The following is a 16,842-nucleotide window of genomic DNA, read 5'->3' as shown; positions in this document are numbered from 1 at the left end:
AAAAAAAAAAGTTTTTTCTTGCTTTGAGAACACAAGTTTCAAGTTTCAAAGCTTTATTGTCAGATGTGCTTTATGTTCAACATACAGCACAATTAAATAACAGTCCTCTCTGACCCATGGTGCAAAATACAAGTAATAAAATAGAAGAATAAAGAATGATAAAAAGAAACAGTCCACAATAATTAAAAAGACATAAACTAAACTTGAATACATGATGAAATACATGGTTCTTTACCTCTTGTTTTACCTTTACTGTTAAAATCTATGGTGAAATCCTCTTAGACATGTTTTCCTTCCCTACGGTGTCATAGTTGCACCAGAACCACGTGATTAAAACTAAATTACAAAACACCTTATGGTTCCCAAGACACTTAGCTGATTAACTCAAGGGAAGAAAATACAAGCAGATACAAGCAGCCCAACTGCAACCAAATAACATGTGAAGACACCGTGGATACCTCTTAACAAAAACATTACCCACGTGCACACAAGAATAAACATATTAAATATATTTCCGGTTTTAAGAAATGTACAAAGTATTTTCCCTTATGATTAGATTCCTTGCAAGGCGGCCCGTTCGCATCAGCCCAGTGGATGTAGGGAACTTTAATAGCTTGTAGAAGAGAGTGACTATTTAATTGTATTTCTATTGATGCAACATTGCAGGAAATGGGTTGATGGTTTTTGAAAAGGATCTCTGGGCAGAAGAGAGATGGAGCTGCCTAGCAACCATCAGCAAGACTGCACGACAGGGCCCTGCTTCATTGACCGTCTTCAATTCAGTGGAAATTTCCAGTACTTGGATCTGACGTAGTTATAATAAACATATCTGACCGGTAAACATTTTAAAAAACTGTATCAGCGCTGTTGGCCATGAAAATATGATTTATTAAATGAATTTTTCTTTCAGAAAATTATATTATTATTATTATTATTATTATTATTATTATTATTATTATTATTATTATTATTATTATTATTATAAATAATAATAATAATTATTATTATTATTATTTTATTTGTATTAATATTATTTATAATAATACTAATGTGGTGAATGACAACTTTAATGTTTCCTTCTCAAGCATTATTATTATTATTATTATTAATAATAATAATAATAATAATAATAATAATAATAATAATAATAATAATAATAATATTTATTTTATTTGTATTATTAATATTATTAATATTATTATTAATAATAATAATGTGGAGAATGATGTCACGGTGCAGCTTGTTGCAGCTTAGCTGGTCTCTATGATCCAAACTATACGAACATCTTGCAAAATCAAGGTTTTTAAAAGAAATATATTTAAATAAGCACTGAGATGACATTTTCAGCATTTTGTATCAGAGTTAATAAATCAGGCGTTGACTCATAAAGAAAGTAAAAGCCTTATATGAGAGGCAAGAACATAACAAGCATTAGAAGAACTATCAGCAATCAATAAATATGAAATTAACTGGTATGAGGAGATCCAGGGGAGATTATATTACATGTAAAGTGCATTATTGTATATTAGAGTCGAACAAAAGCGACAGTAGATCAATCTTTTTTCTTTTGGTTCCAGTTGAATGATCAGCTATCAGTGTCACATAGATTTGGGTTCAACATCCGATCTGGATCTCCTCTTTCAACTCTACAATTACATAATCCGGTTGTCTAAAGTTAATGTTGCACAGTTGTTTTACTACAGAAACACATAAATACAGCCGGCAGGAAAACCAGTTCAGTCTGGTCAGGAAAAGCTGGAGTTTATACAACGTGCATTAAAACCAGCCCCCGGGTCTGGCACTCAGAAGGCACGCCGATTTCTCCCAGTGGCCAGCCGCGGTACTGCAACAAAAAATCCCATGGGGCCCAGAAAGCTTTTTTCCCATAGACCGCAATAGTAAAAGAGAAGCCTCTAAAACTGTTCACAGGACACCTCCAGCTGTAATCACCGGCAATTACTAATCTTTGTATTCTATATTTTTAAGTCATGGACTTTATATCCGTCAAAAATGTTTTATAACGGCCAGAAAAGTCAAAGAAAAGTCTCTTTCTGGGCGTGACGTCACGGCTGACGTCACAGCCGTGTCCGTGCATTCCACGGATGTTTTATATTAATATATATTATGTAATTATATTATATTAATACATTAATAATATATGTAATACTATACATGTAATAATATACATTAATTAATATATTATATTAATACATATTATATTAATATTCGCGTCATTGCCCCGGGGCATGATGGGAGGCCCCAGAGCATCATGGGAGGTGACTCAACTGCGCATGCTCTATGGGCCCGTGTATGCGGAAGTAAACCCGGAAGTCAGAGATTTTTTCGGCTTATGCGCTGGCTGAGCAGAATGCATTGAAATGAATGGGCGGCCATTTTTGACGTCCCATCCAGTTTTATAATACATCCATGATTAAAACAGTCATTCATTTTGTTGGAAATCGGAGGCGGGGGGATTGTATAAACTCAAGAAAAACGCATTATAACATGTTAAAAATATGATATATTTCCAAGAATGTATATATTTTTTTATTTCTACCTCCATGTTTCTTGAAATAGTCCCCAAAAAATGTTCAGAATTTAAATTAAAAGATTAAAAAATACCAGGTATATACCAATTTTGAATTTACCAGGAAGAGACCAGATGATTCTGTATTTTGTCCTCAAGAATTAGATGAATTGACGGCCCAGTGGTGCTAGTGTGTTGTTACGTTTGCTCGAGCCGGAAAGAGGAGGATCCACAGCAGTTGAGGAGAAGTGAGCTAAAACTAAAGCGTGAATAATTTGGAGCCCTGTGGCAGAATGAACTCCAAGAAAACACTGTGATATTCCAAATAAAAAAAAAACATTTCTACAAAAGAAAGTGTTTGATGACGCCAGCGAACACACATTTTCCACCGGTGGAGGGCAAATGCTCCACATGGCAGGTTTTTTTCTCTAACCATACCTTAATAAATAACAGCTACGTCTGGAAACAAACGAGGGGCCGGCAGAAATCCTAGTCCATTTCTCTTTTCACGTGGGTCCAACGGCTCCTTTACTCATCAGCTCCTTGAAAAGCCCGTGGTCACAACTTTACATAAGCAGCATCACAATGTCCCCAGTGTAACGGAGGAGAGACGGTGATTGGAAGCCTTCAAGGGTTCTGATGCGAGAATCAGCTCTGAAATGTCTTTATTAGATTTTTTTGTCCCTCCAAGGCCTGATTTATGTGTGTCAGGTTCAGATCTGCAGAAGTTAATGCAGGATACACTCAGAAACAACATTATCAATGAGTGAGTTTAATTCCTCTTTAATTGAGAATTAAATTTAAATCCGGTTTAAAATGATTAAAACTTACCATGGAAACACCTAATTCCTACGGCGAGTATTAGGGCCAAACTAAGATACATTTTTTTTTCGAAATTACGAGAATAAAGTCATAATATAATGAGAATAAAGTCGTAAGATTACGAAAATAAAGTCATAATATTGCGAGAATAAAGTCGTAATAGAATAAAGTCATAATATTACAAGAATAAAGTTGTAATATTACGAGAATAAAGTCGTAATATTATGAGAATATAATTTATGACAACTCTAACAGGAAGAGCATCTTCTCCCTGTGTTAAAATTAGGAATATTGAGCATCTTTATTCTCAAAATATTACGACTTTATTCTCGTAATATCACGACTTTATTCTCGTAATATTACGACTTTATTCTCGTAATATTACAAATTTATTCTCGCAATTTATTCACTTTATTCTCGTAATTTTACGACTTTATTCTCATATTATTGTGACTTTATTCTTGTAATTTCCTTTTTTTTTGTCTTAGTTTGGCCCTAATACTCTGTCGTAAATTCCGAATGAAAATGTCCATTCCGAATTAAACTTAATTCCGAAGTAAGTGGCTGGTTTATTCTGATTTTAAATCCGAATAGAATAATTCTGCAATCATGTAAACACTCATTCCTCTTTAAATTAATTCCGGTCTTTCTTTCTGCTCGTTCCCTCGCCCGTCTGTCTCCATGACGCTTATATTCCGCGCTGGGCTGGTTTTTGAAAACAAAGTTTCAAGATGCAGCATGCAGCAAACGGTGGTCAAGAGCAGAGACCATTTATTTAATAAATAGCTTGGAGGACCTGGAGATAATTAAAAGAACAGATGGAAACAGGAAACATAAAAATTGTGAGTTTTTCAAAGTTTTAGCGGCTAAGTTTGTTTTTCTTCCGGTAGACGTAACTTCCGGTAGACGTCTTTACGTAAAGACGTCTACCCCCCAATCCAATCAGAACCTTCCCAACCCACAGACCTTAAGAGGAATTGGATGAAGCCGATCAAACGTGTTTTCCATGTAAACCTCAATTCGGAATTACTATTTCCATGTAAACTCAAAGGAAAATAGTTTAATTCTGAATTATTTAATTCTGAATAATTAATTCTAAATTAAATAACATCATCTAACCGTGACTCGTTCTGATCACTGGACGGCTCCGTTTGTGGGATCACCAATGTCATGGGTTTATTTCTCCACGTGAAAACAGGAACTAGTATTGACTTAAAGTCAATTTAGGGTTAGGATCAGGGTTAGGATCAGGGTTAGGTGAGAGTTAGGGTTAGGGTTAGATTTAGGGTTAGGATCAGGGTTATGTGAGAGCAGGGCCGCCGCAAGGGGTGTGAGAACCGTGCGACCGCACGAGGCCTCGCGCTATGGGCCGTTTTTGAAAAAAAAAATATATTTTTTTTTTTTTCATTTTTTTTTTCATTTTTTCCCTTATAAATATCAACAGTCACATTCCATTACAGACCTAAATGTGTACTAGTCTGTGCATATCAATAAATATATGTGCAATGATGCGCTTGTCTGTTGTTCAATACAACTGATCAGACCAAGCGCAGACACAAGCTGCTCTGATCCAGACGGTGGAGTTGGAACAAACTGTCACACAATGTCGAGAGAACAAGACAGATTCAGGAAATTTCCATTTGGGGATGAAAAAAGAAAAAAACTAAAGAAAATGGAAGAGTTTAATGCCTCTCTGAAAGGCTCGTTTGATAAATTTGTTACAAAAATCACTGATCTGACCGGGTCTCAAGCAGCCGTGGGGCCCCGCGTCGAGGCAAGAGATGATGATGAGGCAGGGGAAGGTATCCAGTATTTTGCTAATTGGAGAGTTAAAATTGCGCATATAGACACCCGACCCGACCCAAAAAACCCCAAAAATTAGGGCCCCCCCTAGCCATTTCGCACAGGGTCTCGCAAATCTCCCAGGCGGCTCTGTGTGAGAGTTAGGGTTAGGGTGGGGTTAGGGTTAGATTTAGGGTTAGGATCTGGGTTAGGTGAGAGTCAGGTGAGAGTTAGTTAGGGTTAGGGTTAGGGTGGGGTTAGGGTTCAGATCATGGTTAGGATCAGGGGTAGGATCAGGGGTAGGTGAGGGTTAGGGTTAGGGTTAGATTTAGAGTTGGGATCAGGGGTAGGGTCAGGGTTAGGTGAGATTTGGGCCACCACCTTCGTCAGTTATGGGAAGGAACGGCGCTGCCCGGTAAGGGCCACTGTAAACTTGTTTGAGTGCCGCCCCACTAGCATTATTCAGTCATGTGTGGCCTTAGATTCACTCATGTCCCTTTGATCTGAATTATATGACAAGCAAATCCAAGATAAGCGACTTGCAGGCCACCATCTGGAACACGGTCTCCCTCCCTGCACTCAGTGCAGCAGCTGCAGATAAATGCTGCCTGCTGTCAATAACACCATGAAACGGGGAGAATCCCTCGTCCTTCCCATCACTCCTGGGGGTGAATACCTTTATCAGAGCCCAGAAAGAGCATGTGCTTGCGTTTCAGAGTAAAGCAGGGGTGTCAAATGTGCCCGAGAGAGATTTTCATGCGGCCCGCGAGAAGTTTCCAATGCAAAAACCAGAAATGTAAATTTACTAAAAAGGAAGGCAGAAATAATTGCCATGAATCGCAGCATATCCCATAATATATTTCTTCTACAAATCCCTTGTTATTCCACAAAGAGAGCAGTTTTCGACATTGTTTTAGTTTTCTAGAATGCATTTGCCGAAAAATATCACTGCTAAAAAAGATATTTATTCTGAGAATTTCAGTTTTGAATACGAGGATAATGACAAAGTAAAACAGTTAAAAAAGAAGTGCTGACTTTTTCGGCACACTGGCGTAAATATCTGCGCCAATTTTTTAAAATAAATACACTTAATTCTACTGGAAAAATCTCTAAATCACAAAGAAACACTCTCGGATGTAATAAGAAAGATTTTGCTTTTAATTAAATTTCCTATAAAAAAGCGAAAGATAAAAAAAAACATACTTGTTTCTGTTTATCTTTGTAAAATGATATTAAAAGTATCTTACATAATTTGAAAAAAAAAGAGAAATTTCAAGAAAAGATCCTGAAGAAATATATTTTACATAATAAGAGTGTAAACAAAGTGCATATTTCCTTTAAAATTAACTAAACCGATATTGGATTAGATAACAATAGTAAAAAAAAAAGAATTAGAAAAAAAAAAAAATCGCACTGTTTTTGTTATTTTGAGCGTGCGGCCCGCGAGAAAAAAAATTGGTCAAATCCGGCCCCGCCAAGCAAAATGAGTTTGACACCCCTGGAGTAAAGGACTGTAAGCCGTAGGACGAGCCACGTGACGCCAGGCCAGCGCTACTTGCTCCTCATGTGTAATTAAGTGACCTGATGAGCAGCTGAATGTCTGTGGTTCTCCGGTTTCCTCCTCGTCCATGTTTATACATGTAGTCTGAACTTCCAGCACGACTCGGTTTATAACCTATAAAACGCTACGGTTCATGTCTATTCAGCAGCACAGAAAAAAAACAAAAAAAACAACTCCCTCTCAGTCATTTTTGATTCGTGCACGTTTCGGTTGCTGCAGGTGTTTATCTAACTGGAACAGTCTGGATGTTGTTGAAGCCCTAAGTGGTTTGATTTTATTGATTTTTCTTTCTTTTCCCATCAATAGACGGCGCTCCCAACTGTAACAACATCCTCTCAGGACCCGTGTTTCTGTTCTAGCTGCAGTTTAGGGAGGTCTGCATCCGACTGCAGATGTGGGAGATGCTGTCAGCCATTTGTCGGACTTGTATTTGTGAGCATAGAGTTTTCCAGCAGAAGAAATTTCAACCGAATGGACATCCGGAGACAAACCTGCCACTAAAGATTCAGTTATTGTATGAATTATTTTTAAAAAAAACAGCTGATTTGATAGTGGTGTAACAGCACTGGGGGGGATTAAACCCTTTTTAGAGCTAAGTATTATATAAAAGAAGATTTGCAGAAGCATGTTTACACACAAGAGACTTTTTTCTTGTGGGAACAAACACTGAAAGACTCACGGTGGAGAGTTTTTCCAGGAATCGGCTGAAAAAGCTTTGCATCTGCTATCAGATGCTTTCATCTGCTGACAGTAATTTCCCAGCCTCGTCCTTCTGCATCCTCCCACAGCCTCTCTGTGATTGGCCGGCGGTGCTGATGACACGTCGGAGGGGGGAGGCGGCAGCAGGGAAATAAAACCCCTGCTCCGGCTCTGCTCAGGCACAGACGCTCTCACTCCAGACTGAGCTGCCACCTGAACGGATACTCCAGCAGCAAACCAACCCCGGACACACTATGTGTAAGGGACTCGCATCACTGCCCTCATGCTGCTTGGAAAGGTACGTCCAGCTTTGGATCCATGTAGAACGCTTCAAAATAGTGTCATTTATAGTAAATACTGAATTGAAACCACATGGGGTTTTATTATCTACTAGACTTTTGGGAAATATGTGCACCATCTAAGCTTTTTGTCTCATCCTTTTTCCCCTCAGGGCCAAGGAGCTGAAAGCAAGGCTGGGAAGCATTTTGCAAAAACCCAACTGGACTCTATCCTGCTGCAGCATCGGGAAAAACAAGTGAGTATCAGATCAAGCGAGCCGCTGTGGTTGTACCCCCTTCGTCTCCTGCATGTGAATCGGCTCTAACTGCCTCTTCTGTTTTCAGGCCGACCGTGGAGGAATGCCTCCGGTGGAAAGAGTCCTTCGAAAGACTGCTGTCCAGCAAATGTAAGGAAACTTCCAGGTGTTTTTTAGACCCACATGCGTCCGCAGCCTCCGTGAGCCCAGTACTTACTAATGCTGATTGGTTTCTCCCCCGTGCAGATGGCCTGTGCGCCTTCAACGCCTTCCTTGTGTCCGAGTTCAGCGAGGAGAACATTGCTTTCTACTTTGCTTGTGAGGATTACAAGAGATGCAAGAGTTCTGCCAAACTACCCGCCAAAGCCCGGAAAATCTACGATGAATTCATCGGTGCTGAAGCCCCCCGGGAGGTAAGGAGGCATCGCCAGCAGCCTCGTCATCTCATCATAGCAACGGCCTTTCCTCATACTCACCGGTGCCCTGTGGTTGTTTTCTGCAGATAAACATCGATCATGAGACCCGGGATATCACCAGGGCCAACATGGAGGTCCCCACCCCCTCGTGCTTCGACCCGGCGCAGCACAAGGTCTACCTGCTGATGGCCAAAGACTGCTACCCTCGCTTCCTCCGCTCGGCCGCGTACCGAGACCTGGTGTGCCAGGCCAAGTCGGGCAGGAGGCCCAGCAAGCCGGCCCAGCAGGACAAGAACGCGTGAACGGGACTCGTTTGACTCGGGGATGTCGGAATGCAAGAAAAAGCGTGGCTGATGGTGCTGCATTGGGAAGCTGGTGCCTACGCCGCGAGGTCCGGGGCGGATCGCCGTCGGGGCGGATCGCCGTCGGGGCGGATCGCCGTCGGGCCGGATCGCCGTCGGACCGGTCCTCCCAGCAGGGCGGAGGACTGGAGATGGAAGGAGAAGAGGAACGTGGAGGGGCTGGTGGAGTCGGGAGGTCAAAGTCCAGAGGAAGTTCAACACCAGTGACACTTAAAAAACGAGGAAAGGAGAAGTGGGGAAAAGCACTTTCATTTGCCGCCGGGCAAACGTTTTCTGCCGTTTTTAAGTTGTAATGTGCAATGTTCCTCTGTCAAAGACGAGTTTGTATTTATTTGTATTTATTTACCTGTGTAAGAGTTGTATTTTTATCTAACATTGATAAAAAAATGTATAATTTAATTACTTTCATGTTTATATATTGTTTCCTTTTTTACACACAAACACATAAAAGACAATCTAATAAGTTATTTGAAAAATAAAACGTGGAAACAAAAAGCCGTTGTCCTCCTTGAATAAAAACTTCAACTTGTTTCTAAGCTGCAAAATATCAACATTGAGTTGCCACACACAGATCAATAGAAATGTTTCCTTTACCCCAGTGACACAGAATAACCATCCAACGTAAACATGAGGTTTGCACCTTGCCGTGCAAACTTGTGTAATCCCTTATCCTGGGAAGTGACACACTTCCGGCCGTTTATGAGCCATTATGTAGATGGAGTCGTGCAGAACGGCGTCGTAACGAGCTCCCGAGGTGACAACCCCCCCAGCGCCGAGGAGCCAAGGAGCCCTCGAGCAAACAGGAAGATGTGACAGGATTAACGTAATAGGGACAGTTGTAAAGCTTTATTGTTGCTTCAGACACTGTTTGCACAAGCCATCAACCCGAGGTGATAAAAGACGACGAGGGAGCGAGCTACTGGCCGAGAGCACAGCGCCGTCCCAGGCCTGTCGTTAGGTAATAATGTTTATGATCTGATTAACATGTAAATGCATCGCTGTAACGAGTCGTTGGGAGCTTCTCCCCATGGTGGGCGGAGCTCAGAGTGGCTGAATGTCACGTTTGTGTATTCAGATGTCATCAGTGTGGAGTGGAGCCATTAATAGGAGGACGGCAGCTGGTGCACAGGCCCGATCCATGTGCCCGGCTTCGCGCTGCCGCCTCCTTCTCCATGGCAACGCTCTGACATTTCTATCTGGATGTGCACACAGCAACGGCTGCGTGTCCGTCCAGGTACGGCTGCATGCCGGGCATGTGACGGCTCAGCTAACACGTATTTATAATAACAGAAACAGACAAACGCTGTGTAACTGCGTTAGAAACCTCGCGGGGGAAGGATGGCCGATATTACCCCCGTCTGATGAATTATAGAGGAGCAGTTATATAAATCTACTTGGACACCAGCGTCTGAATATGCAGCGTTATCAGATGCTAAAACTGGGCGCTGTGTTGTGAGTCAGGAGTGCAATCTCGCGCCGGATAAGTGTTGTTGTGAAACAAGAGGAGACAGGTGTTATTTAGCAGAGTCTTGTTTTCAAAGCCAGTTTTCCTGCACGTGGAGGAGGCTGCGAGGCGACGGAGAGGCGAAGGGGAGGCGAGAGAGAGGCCAGAGCTCCGGAGGGGGAACCAGGCTTTGATTTGCACGTGCCATCATCTGAAAATCCGACACGTTGCATGAATCGTGTTTAAGCAGGATGTAAAAGATGCAACGGTTTTTCCTCCAGCTCCTCCATCCTCACACTCCTTCCTCACATCGTACCTCCTCCTGAAGATGTAGGAGAGGTGGAACCTAACTCCGACCATCTTACCTTACAGTAGTTACCCTGACAAAAAATATGCAAGTAACATGGAAATAAATCAGTTCTACAAAATGTGATGAATAATAAAAGTGCACTTCCACAGTGCAGTTCTCCTGCCGGCCACTTGAGGGCAGAATAGGGCTGTCGATGAACATTTACAGGACTGTCTCAGAAAATTAGAATATTGTGATAAAGTTCTTTATTTTCTGTAATGCAATTAAAAAAACAAAAATGTCATACATTCTGGATTCATAACAAATCAACTGAAATATTGCAAGCCTTTTATTATTTTAAGATTGCTGATTATGGCTTACAGTTTAAGATTAAGATTCCCAGAATATTCAAATTTTTTGAGATAGGATATTTGAGTTTTCTTAAGCTGTAAGCCATGATCAGCAATATTAAAATAATAAAAGGCTTGCAATATTTCAGTTGATTTTTAATGAATCCAGAATGTATGACTTTTTTGTTACAATATTCTAATTTTCTGAGACAGTAGACAGTAGGACTGTAGTCCTAGTGCGTTTCCCTGTTTTCTTGTTTTCGACTGGCTTTACAGCATATCTGTAAATAAAAATAATAAATCACATATTGAATGTAAAACAAACCAAAACAAGGATCTGGGAGGGTGACAGAGTGAGAGTAAAGACGTGAGGAAAATATTATCAATGTAAAATGGTCAGAGTAGACATAACTAGGATTATAAAAGAAGATGTAAGGCAAGACAGGTTTATTTCTATAGCGAAGTTTAACAACAAAATGATTCAAAGACATTAAAAAAGGCTTTGATTTGCACGTGCCATCATCAAAAAATCTGACACGTATCACGTTGTACTGAATCGTGTTTAAGGTGGATGTAAAAGATGCAACGGTTTTTCTCCCAGCTCCTCCATCCTCACACCCCTTCCTCACATCTTACCTCCTCCTGAAGATGAAGGAGAGCTGGTGTTCTGTTGATTTCTGCTGTTAAAAAATGCTACATACACAAATGCTGCATAAACCGATAGCGTCTATCTATCGATTTTTGCTACCCTATCAAAAAATGCTACCTAATGGTTTTTCTACCTTTGTAGAGCTACAATTTTACTGTGTTTTATTCCCTAAACCACTTCCTTTCCCCCAAGTGGTCCTTGTCTCTTGCCAGGCTGTTATTGTAAATAAGAATGTTCTTAATGACCTAACTGGTTAAATAAAGGAGAATGACTGAATGAATATCAAATAAAGCCATATACTTGTTTTTTTTCTTCTCTTTATCATATAATGTTCACAAAGTGTAATGTAATTCATGTCATGGGTAGTGTATTTTGAAGGATCAAATACTCAACATCCCATATTATCAATTTTAAATCAATATTTCAGGGGTAGCATCATTTGATAGTCCAGTAACATCCTATCAAATAATGCTCCCGTCACTTAATGCATTCAGGTAAGATACTAATCACCTCACTGCCACTGCAGGATGAATGTCAGGAACTTACACCCCCCAATTTATCAGCTTATTAACAGAGTTAAGCTAACACTGATGATACTGCGCCGCAAAACAGATTTTTAGAGAGAAAAGGAGAAATCAGGGCACGGGAAGCATCTAAAATGATCTCTGCTGGCCTGATACTGCGCTGCAAAATATCTAAAATCATATCTGCTGGCTTGTATATATATAAATATATATCTTCTTAGGGAGTTTGAGTATATTACTCATCGTAAACAGTGGCGTGGACTGAAGGGATGCAAGAAATTATGGGCGTGGCAATCAAACTATGAAAATGGACTGTGCAGAACCACAAAGTAGCAGTTCTGGACGGGTAGCATGGATGGACAGAACAGTGGAACCTTTTCCTCCACCGTCATGCTGCCTGCAGCTCCAGACCTGATGGTGGTGTGAAGCACCAGCACAGCTGAGAGACCGGCTGATAATCACTCATTCATCAGCAGCATTCACACTGCATAGTTCACTGTTACTGCTGCTTCTTAGTCTGCAGAGACGTCAAATACCTGTAATTATCCTCTCTCCCTGATATCTCTGCCTGAATTCAGTGGAATTGAAAAACGTTTTGCTCAAAGCATTTGATCTACAGCCTCACTGGACCTTAAATTGGCCACAAACCTCATGTGAAAAAATATTTTTTGACCTGTTTAATATGAAAATGTAATGGCTTGAAGTTCTCTCTGTTAAGAGTGCAATGGAAGAAATACTTATATTTTATTTTTGTTACATAAAAACATTCACTGTGTCTCAATCTAAACCTCAATTGGTCCAATTTCTGCAGAACTGACACACATAAAACCAAGCTTTATTGGCCAACCTTTTATTTTTTCGTCTGCACGGCTTTTTGTATATAATATATGTCTAAAGTTGAGGTTTTGTAGTAGACAGGATTTTAGTAGCTGTGAGTTATCTTATATAACATTTAAAATGTGTTTGAATGTTAAAAATGACTCGCGCCGCCAGTGTTTCTTTAATAATGAGGTCACAGCGACATCTAGTGGTCGGGCTGGTAATTACCCGGTCCTGCATCCTGGAGACCGGAAGATATATATATATATTTTTTTTTTTTTTTTTTTTTTTAAACTTTATTTAAAAGAATTAACACAGAATAGTATACAGGAACAGTATACAAATAAAATACAGAACATGTGCCAGGGGTGATGTTCGTTATTCAAGAAGATTATACATATTACACAAGTCTACGGTTTTAATAGCCTTTTCATTTGTTGATTTAGTGATTCATTTTAAGTAAAGTTCCATTTCTTTCTGGAAAACATAAAAGCAAGGGGTTTTCTTTGAAAATGTACTCTTATGAATATGAAATTTAGCAAGAAATAAAAACAGATTCGTCAAAAAGTAACATTTTCCTTCTTTCTTAGAGAAACAATGTAAACCAAAAACAACATTTTCCCAATGTAAATTAAAATCTATAGTGAAAGAGTCAATAATAAATTTGCTAATATCTGCCCATAGTTTTTTCGAATGAGAGCAAAGCCAGAATAAATGAACAACTGTTTCTGGATGTAAATTACAGAAGGAACAGTTCGTATTAATGTCCTTTTTAAATTTCTGCATGTAATGGCTAGCAGGATAGTATTTATGTATGATTTTGTAAGAGACCTCCTTAACCTTATTTGTGATTAAAAACTTGTTAGGAAGCATCCAAGTTTTTTTCCAATCAATATGATCTGTGAAACGATTCCAACAGTAATATTAGGGGTAGCAACAATATCTTTTTGAAATAAGGCACGTACCCTTCTGGAGACCGGAAGATGAACAGATACGGATCCAGGAAGGAAAACTGCTTCGTCTTCTGGGCCTTAGATTAAAAAAAGCAGCGTAAAAGTTTATATCTAAACATTAAAGAATAATAGCAAATTGTTAAGAGACTATATCAAATAATAGAAAAAAACATTTTAACATAAAATGTAATCAGGTCTTCATCCAAGTCACGTGACGTGATTTAACTGATAATTTGGCCTTTGTGTTGTTGTAAAGTCTGATTGATTGACTGATTAATAACACAAACGAATTATAATATCTTGTCACACCTTTCAAACACTCAAAGTGCCGAAGGAAAACAAGTGAACATCCTGAAGTAAAACAGCTGGTCAAAACCTTTTTTTACTGCCGTGACTTCAAGCTAATTCTCGTTAGCTCTGGATCAGATCTGCAGCTTCGGGGGGAGTTTTGACCGGATTCATCTATCTGTTATATTTAATCAACTTAACTCACGCAGGACGTCAGAGGTTCAGTCAAAACATACGATTATTCCTTAAAGGTGAAGATCGGTTCACTAGCGATCCAGGACAAAGTATTTTTATTAAAAAAAAAAAAAAAAAGTCTCAAAACAAACTTCAAAGACAGAACAAGTCAAGAACTCTCTATGGGCTTTTTTACTCTACGACCTTTACACCCCAACCAACAGTCTGGTCTTGTGCGTCACAAAAAGAAATTTCAAAACTCCAGTTAAATACTTTTTTCTTTCTTTACTTATATTGCACTTTATATAAGGACCAGCACTTGCGATGAAGCACCTGGAATTTTGTTGTTATGAATTATGCTCAGGTTACCATCAATTTATACGCTCTCTTACAAAAATGAGATGACATCATGCTCAAAATGGAAAGTAATATTAGTTGGTCATAACACAGCTGTAATATTTAACTCAGGATACCACCAGTTTACACGCTCTTACAAAAAAGAAATTACTGGGCGATTGATCCTGGCATACTGGATGTGCTGGTATGGGTAGATTGAAAGAAAGACAATGTTAACAAGGAAATACAGATTGTACTGTGTGCATGTTTAAATTGTGTTCTTTGTTGAATTTTATGCTCCTTTATATAGGCTACCACTTTGTTTTCAAACATCCGGATGATCATTCCCAAATTTATAATACCGGTACGTAACATTTTGATCTGCCCTGCTTCCGGTTTCTGCTAAGTGCTGTCCCATTCCTATTTATACCATTTGGAGCCCTCACACCCTCGCACACTTGATCACGTGACACTGACGTCACTGAAAGTCTTGAGGGTTTAGGGTGGAGTTTGGAATTGGGGGAATAACGTTTCTTAGGCCGCGTTCAGACTGCAGGCAAATATCCGATTTTTAGCCCATCCAGATTGAAACTGGATGACTCTTTTGAAGTCTGAACAGTCCCAAACCGCATGAGATCCGATTTTTGCAAACCAGATCGAAACCACCTCCGGGAGGTAGTTTCATATCCGATCTTTATCTCATTTGGGCAGATGCGTCTCAGTCTGAACAGCTCCAAACACTCAGATCGGATATGACTGTCCCAGACGCTCCAAACCACCCGCCCATTTCCAGTTGTGGAGCTACTCATCCTTTCACAGAGAGCATGTACAATCTCTGATGTCACGTCAAAAACTATTATTTGTAGTTTAAGTTTCATTTGTTGTTCATTGCGGGTTCGTTTTGTTAACTCTGAGCTTTGTTGGTTGGTTTGTTAGTTTGCTGGTGGTTTTGTTCTGAACACTTTTCTCTGTTTCTCATTTTGCTAGGACGTCGGGTCAATGATGTGGCGCAGTCTGAACAGAGCCAGATCCGATATGGACACTTGCTAAAAACAGTGTGGACAGTCAGCCCTGAAAATCGGATATGAGAAGGAATCAGATATGAATCAGATTTGCCTGCAGTCTGAACGCAGCCTTACCGCACGCACGCATGTTAAACCGCACTTTATTACAGTTTTTCGCAATTGTTTAAACACATTTATTGGAACATCAGACACAATGTGCACAACTTGAAACTCATATTTCAGGTGGCTGAACCAATCCTGCTGAACTCCAAGCACATTTACTGCTCTAGACTCAAATTCCCATTCCATACCACACATTTCTCACAACACTACACACAATTCCCAATATCCTGCACACTCTTCCTGAATTCCCTCTCTTGCTGTTCACACAGAACACACAGTCAATCACATTTCTAAACTCCAAAGGCTGTTGTGCAATATGCAATCAGCAATTTGCTATTGAATTCATATTCATTGATGAAGCAGGGTTCAACCTTGTAAAAAGAAGGGGCCGAGGGAGGAATATCATCGGCCAGCGTGCCATCACAGAGGTCCCTGGCCAACGTGGAGGGAACATAACAATGTCTGCTGCCATCAATCACCACGGCGTCCTCCATCACCATGCCACCCTTGGCCCCTACAACCCTGCACTTCTTCTAGCATTCCTGGACCAGCTCTACAATATCATTGTCCAGCCAGACCAGATGGAGGACACAGAGGTGTTCAGGTTCGTTGTTATCTGGGACAATGTCAGTTTCCACCGGGCTGCTCTGGTCCGTGAGTGGTTCAGGGTCCATCCAGAAGTTGATGTCCTATATCTCCCTCCATACTCTCCCTTCCTCAACCCAATTGAGGAGTTTTTCTCTGCCTGGAGATGGAAGGTATACGAGAGAAATCCTCAGACACGGATCCCACTGCTGCAGGCCATGGAGGACACATGTGGCGATGTCTCTGCTGAGGCCTGCCAAGGCTTCATGCGGCGTTGTAGGAGATTCTTACCCCACTGATTGGCCAGGGAGAACATCACCTGCGACGTGGACGAGGTCCTGTGGCCAGCCAGGGATGAAAGGCAGGATGCAGCCTAATACTTTTGTTCTGTTTCTATTTTCTGTCAAGTTTTCATCCACAGCTTGCTGTGATGTCCAGTGGACTGCACATTTTGAGTCCAAATACTGTACTGTAAAAATATTATTTGTTGTTACTGTAAAGAATTGTGTGTTGTTTTCTATTTGAGTAGCCTATACATAAGAATACTATATGGTGATATATTACATCCAACAGCTGAAGGTGAAACACTGAACTGCATGA

The 16,842-nt window shown here is 40.2% G+C and overlaps 1 protein-coding gene across 1 annotated transcript; it reads left to right on the top strand.

The window, feature by feature from the left end:
- The first annotated feature begins 7,432 nt into the window (after positions 1–7,432).
- rgs16 (regulator of G protein signaling 16) lies at positions 7,433–9,185 on the top strand. Its single transcript, XM_061737298.1, has 5 exons — positions 7,433–7,689; positions 7,843–7,926; positions 8,015–8,076; positions 8,173–8,339; positions 8,429–9,185. The coding sequence occupies exons 1-5, from the start codon at positions 7,646–7,648 to the stop codon at positions 8,642–8,644; spliced, it is 573 nt and encodes a 190-aa protein (XP_061593282.1). The 5' UTR covers positions 7,433–7,645; the 3' UTR covers positions 8,645–9,185.
- The last annotated feature ends 7,657 nt before the right edge of the window (positions 9,186–16,842 follow it).

Source organism: Cololabis saira, chromosome 13, assembly GCF_033807715.1.
Source record: "Cololabis saira isolate AMF1-May2022 chromosome 13, fColSai1.1, whole genome shotgun sequence".
In the NCBI taxonomy this organism is placed as follows: domain Eukaryota; kingdom Metazoa; phylum Chordata; class Actinopteri; order Beloniformes; family Belonidae; genus Cololabis; species Cololabis saira.
The sequence above is the reverse complement of the archived record's forward strand: the minus strand, read 5'-3'. Positions and strand labels throughout refer to the sequence as shown.

Bases quoted from the DNA above. Each gene is read 5' to 3' on its own strand.
- rgs16 (XM_061737298.1), top strand. From the start codon at position 7,646: ATGTGTAAGGGACTCGCATCACTGCCCTCATGCTGCTTGGAAAG. The intron at 7,690-7,842 runs GTACGTCCAGCT...TTTTCCCCTCAG, and splicing joins CCCTCATGCTGCTTGGAAAG to GGCCAAGGAGCTGAAAGCAA. The intron at 8,077-8,172 runs GTAAGGAAACTT...TCCCCCGTGCAG, and splicing joins AAGACTGCTGTCCAGCAAAT to ATGGCCTGTGCGCCTTCAAC.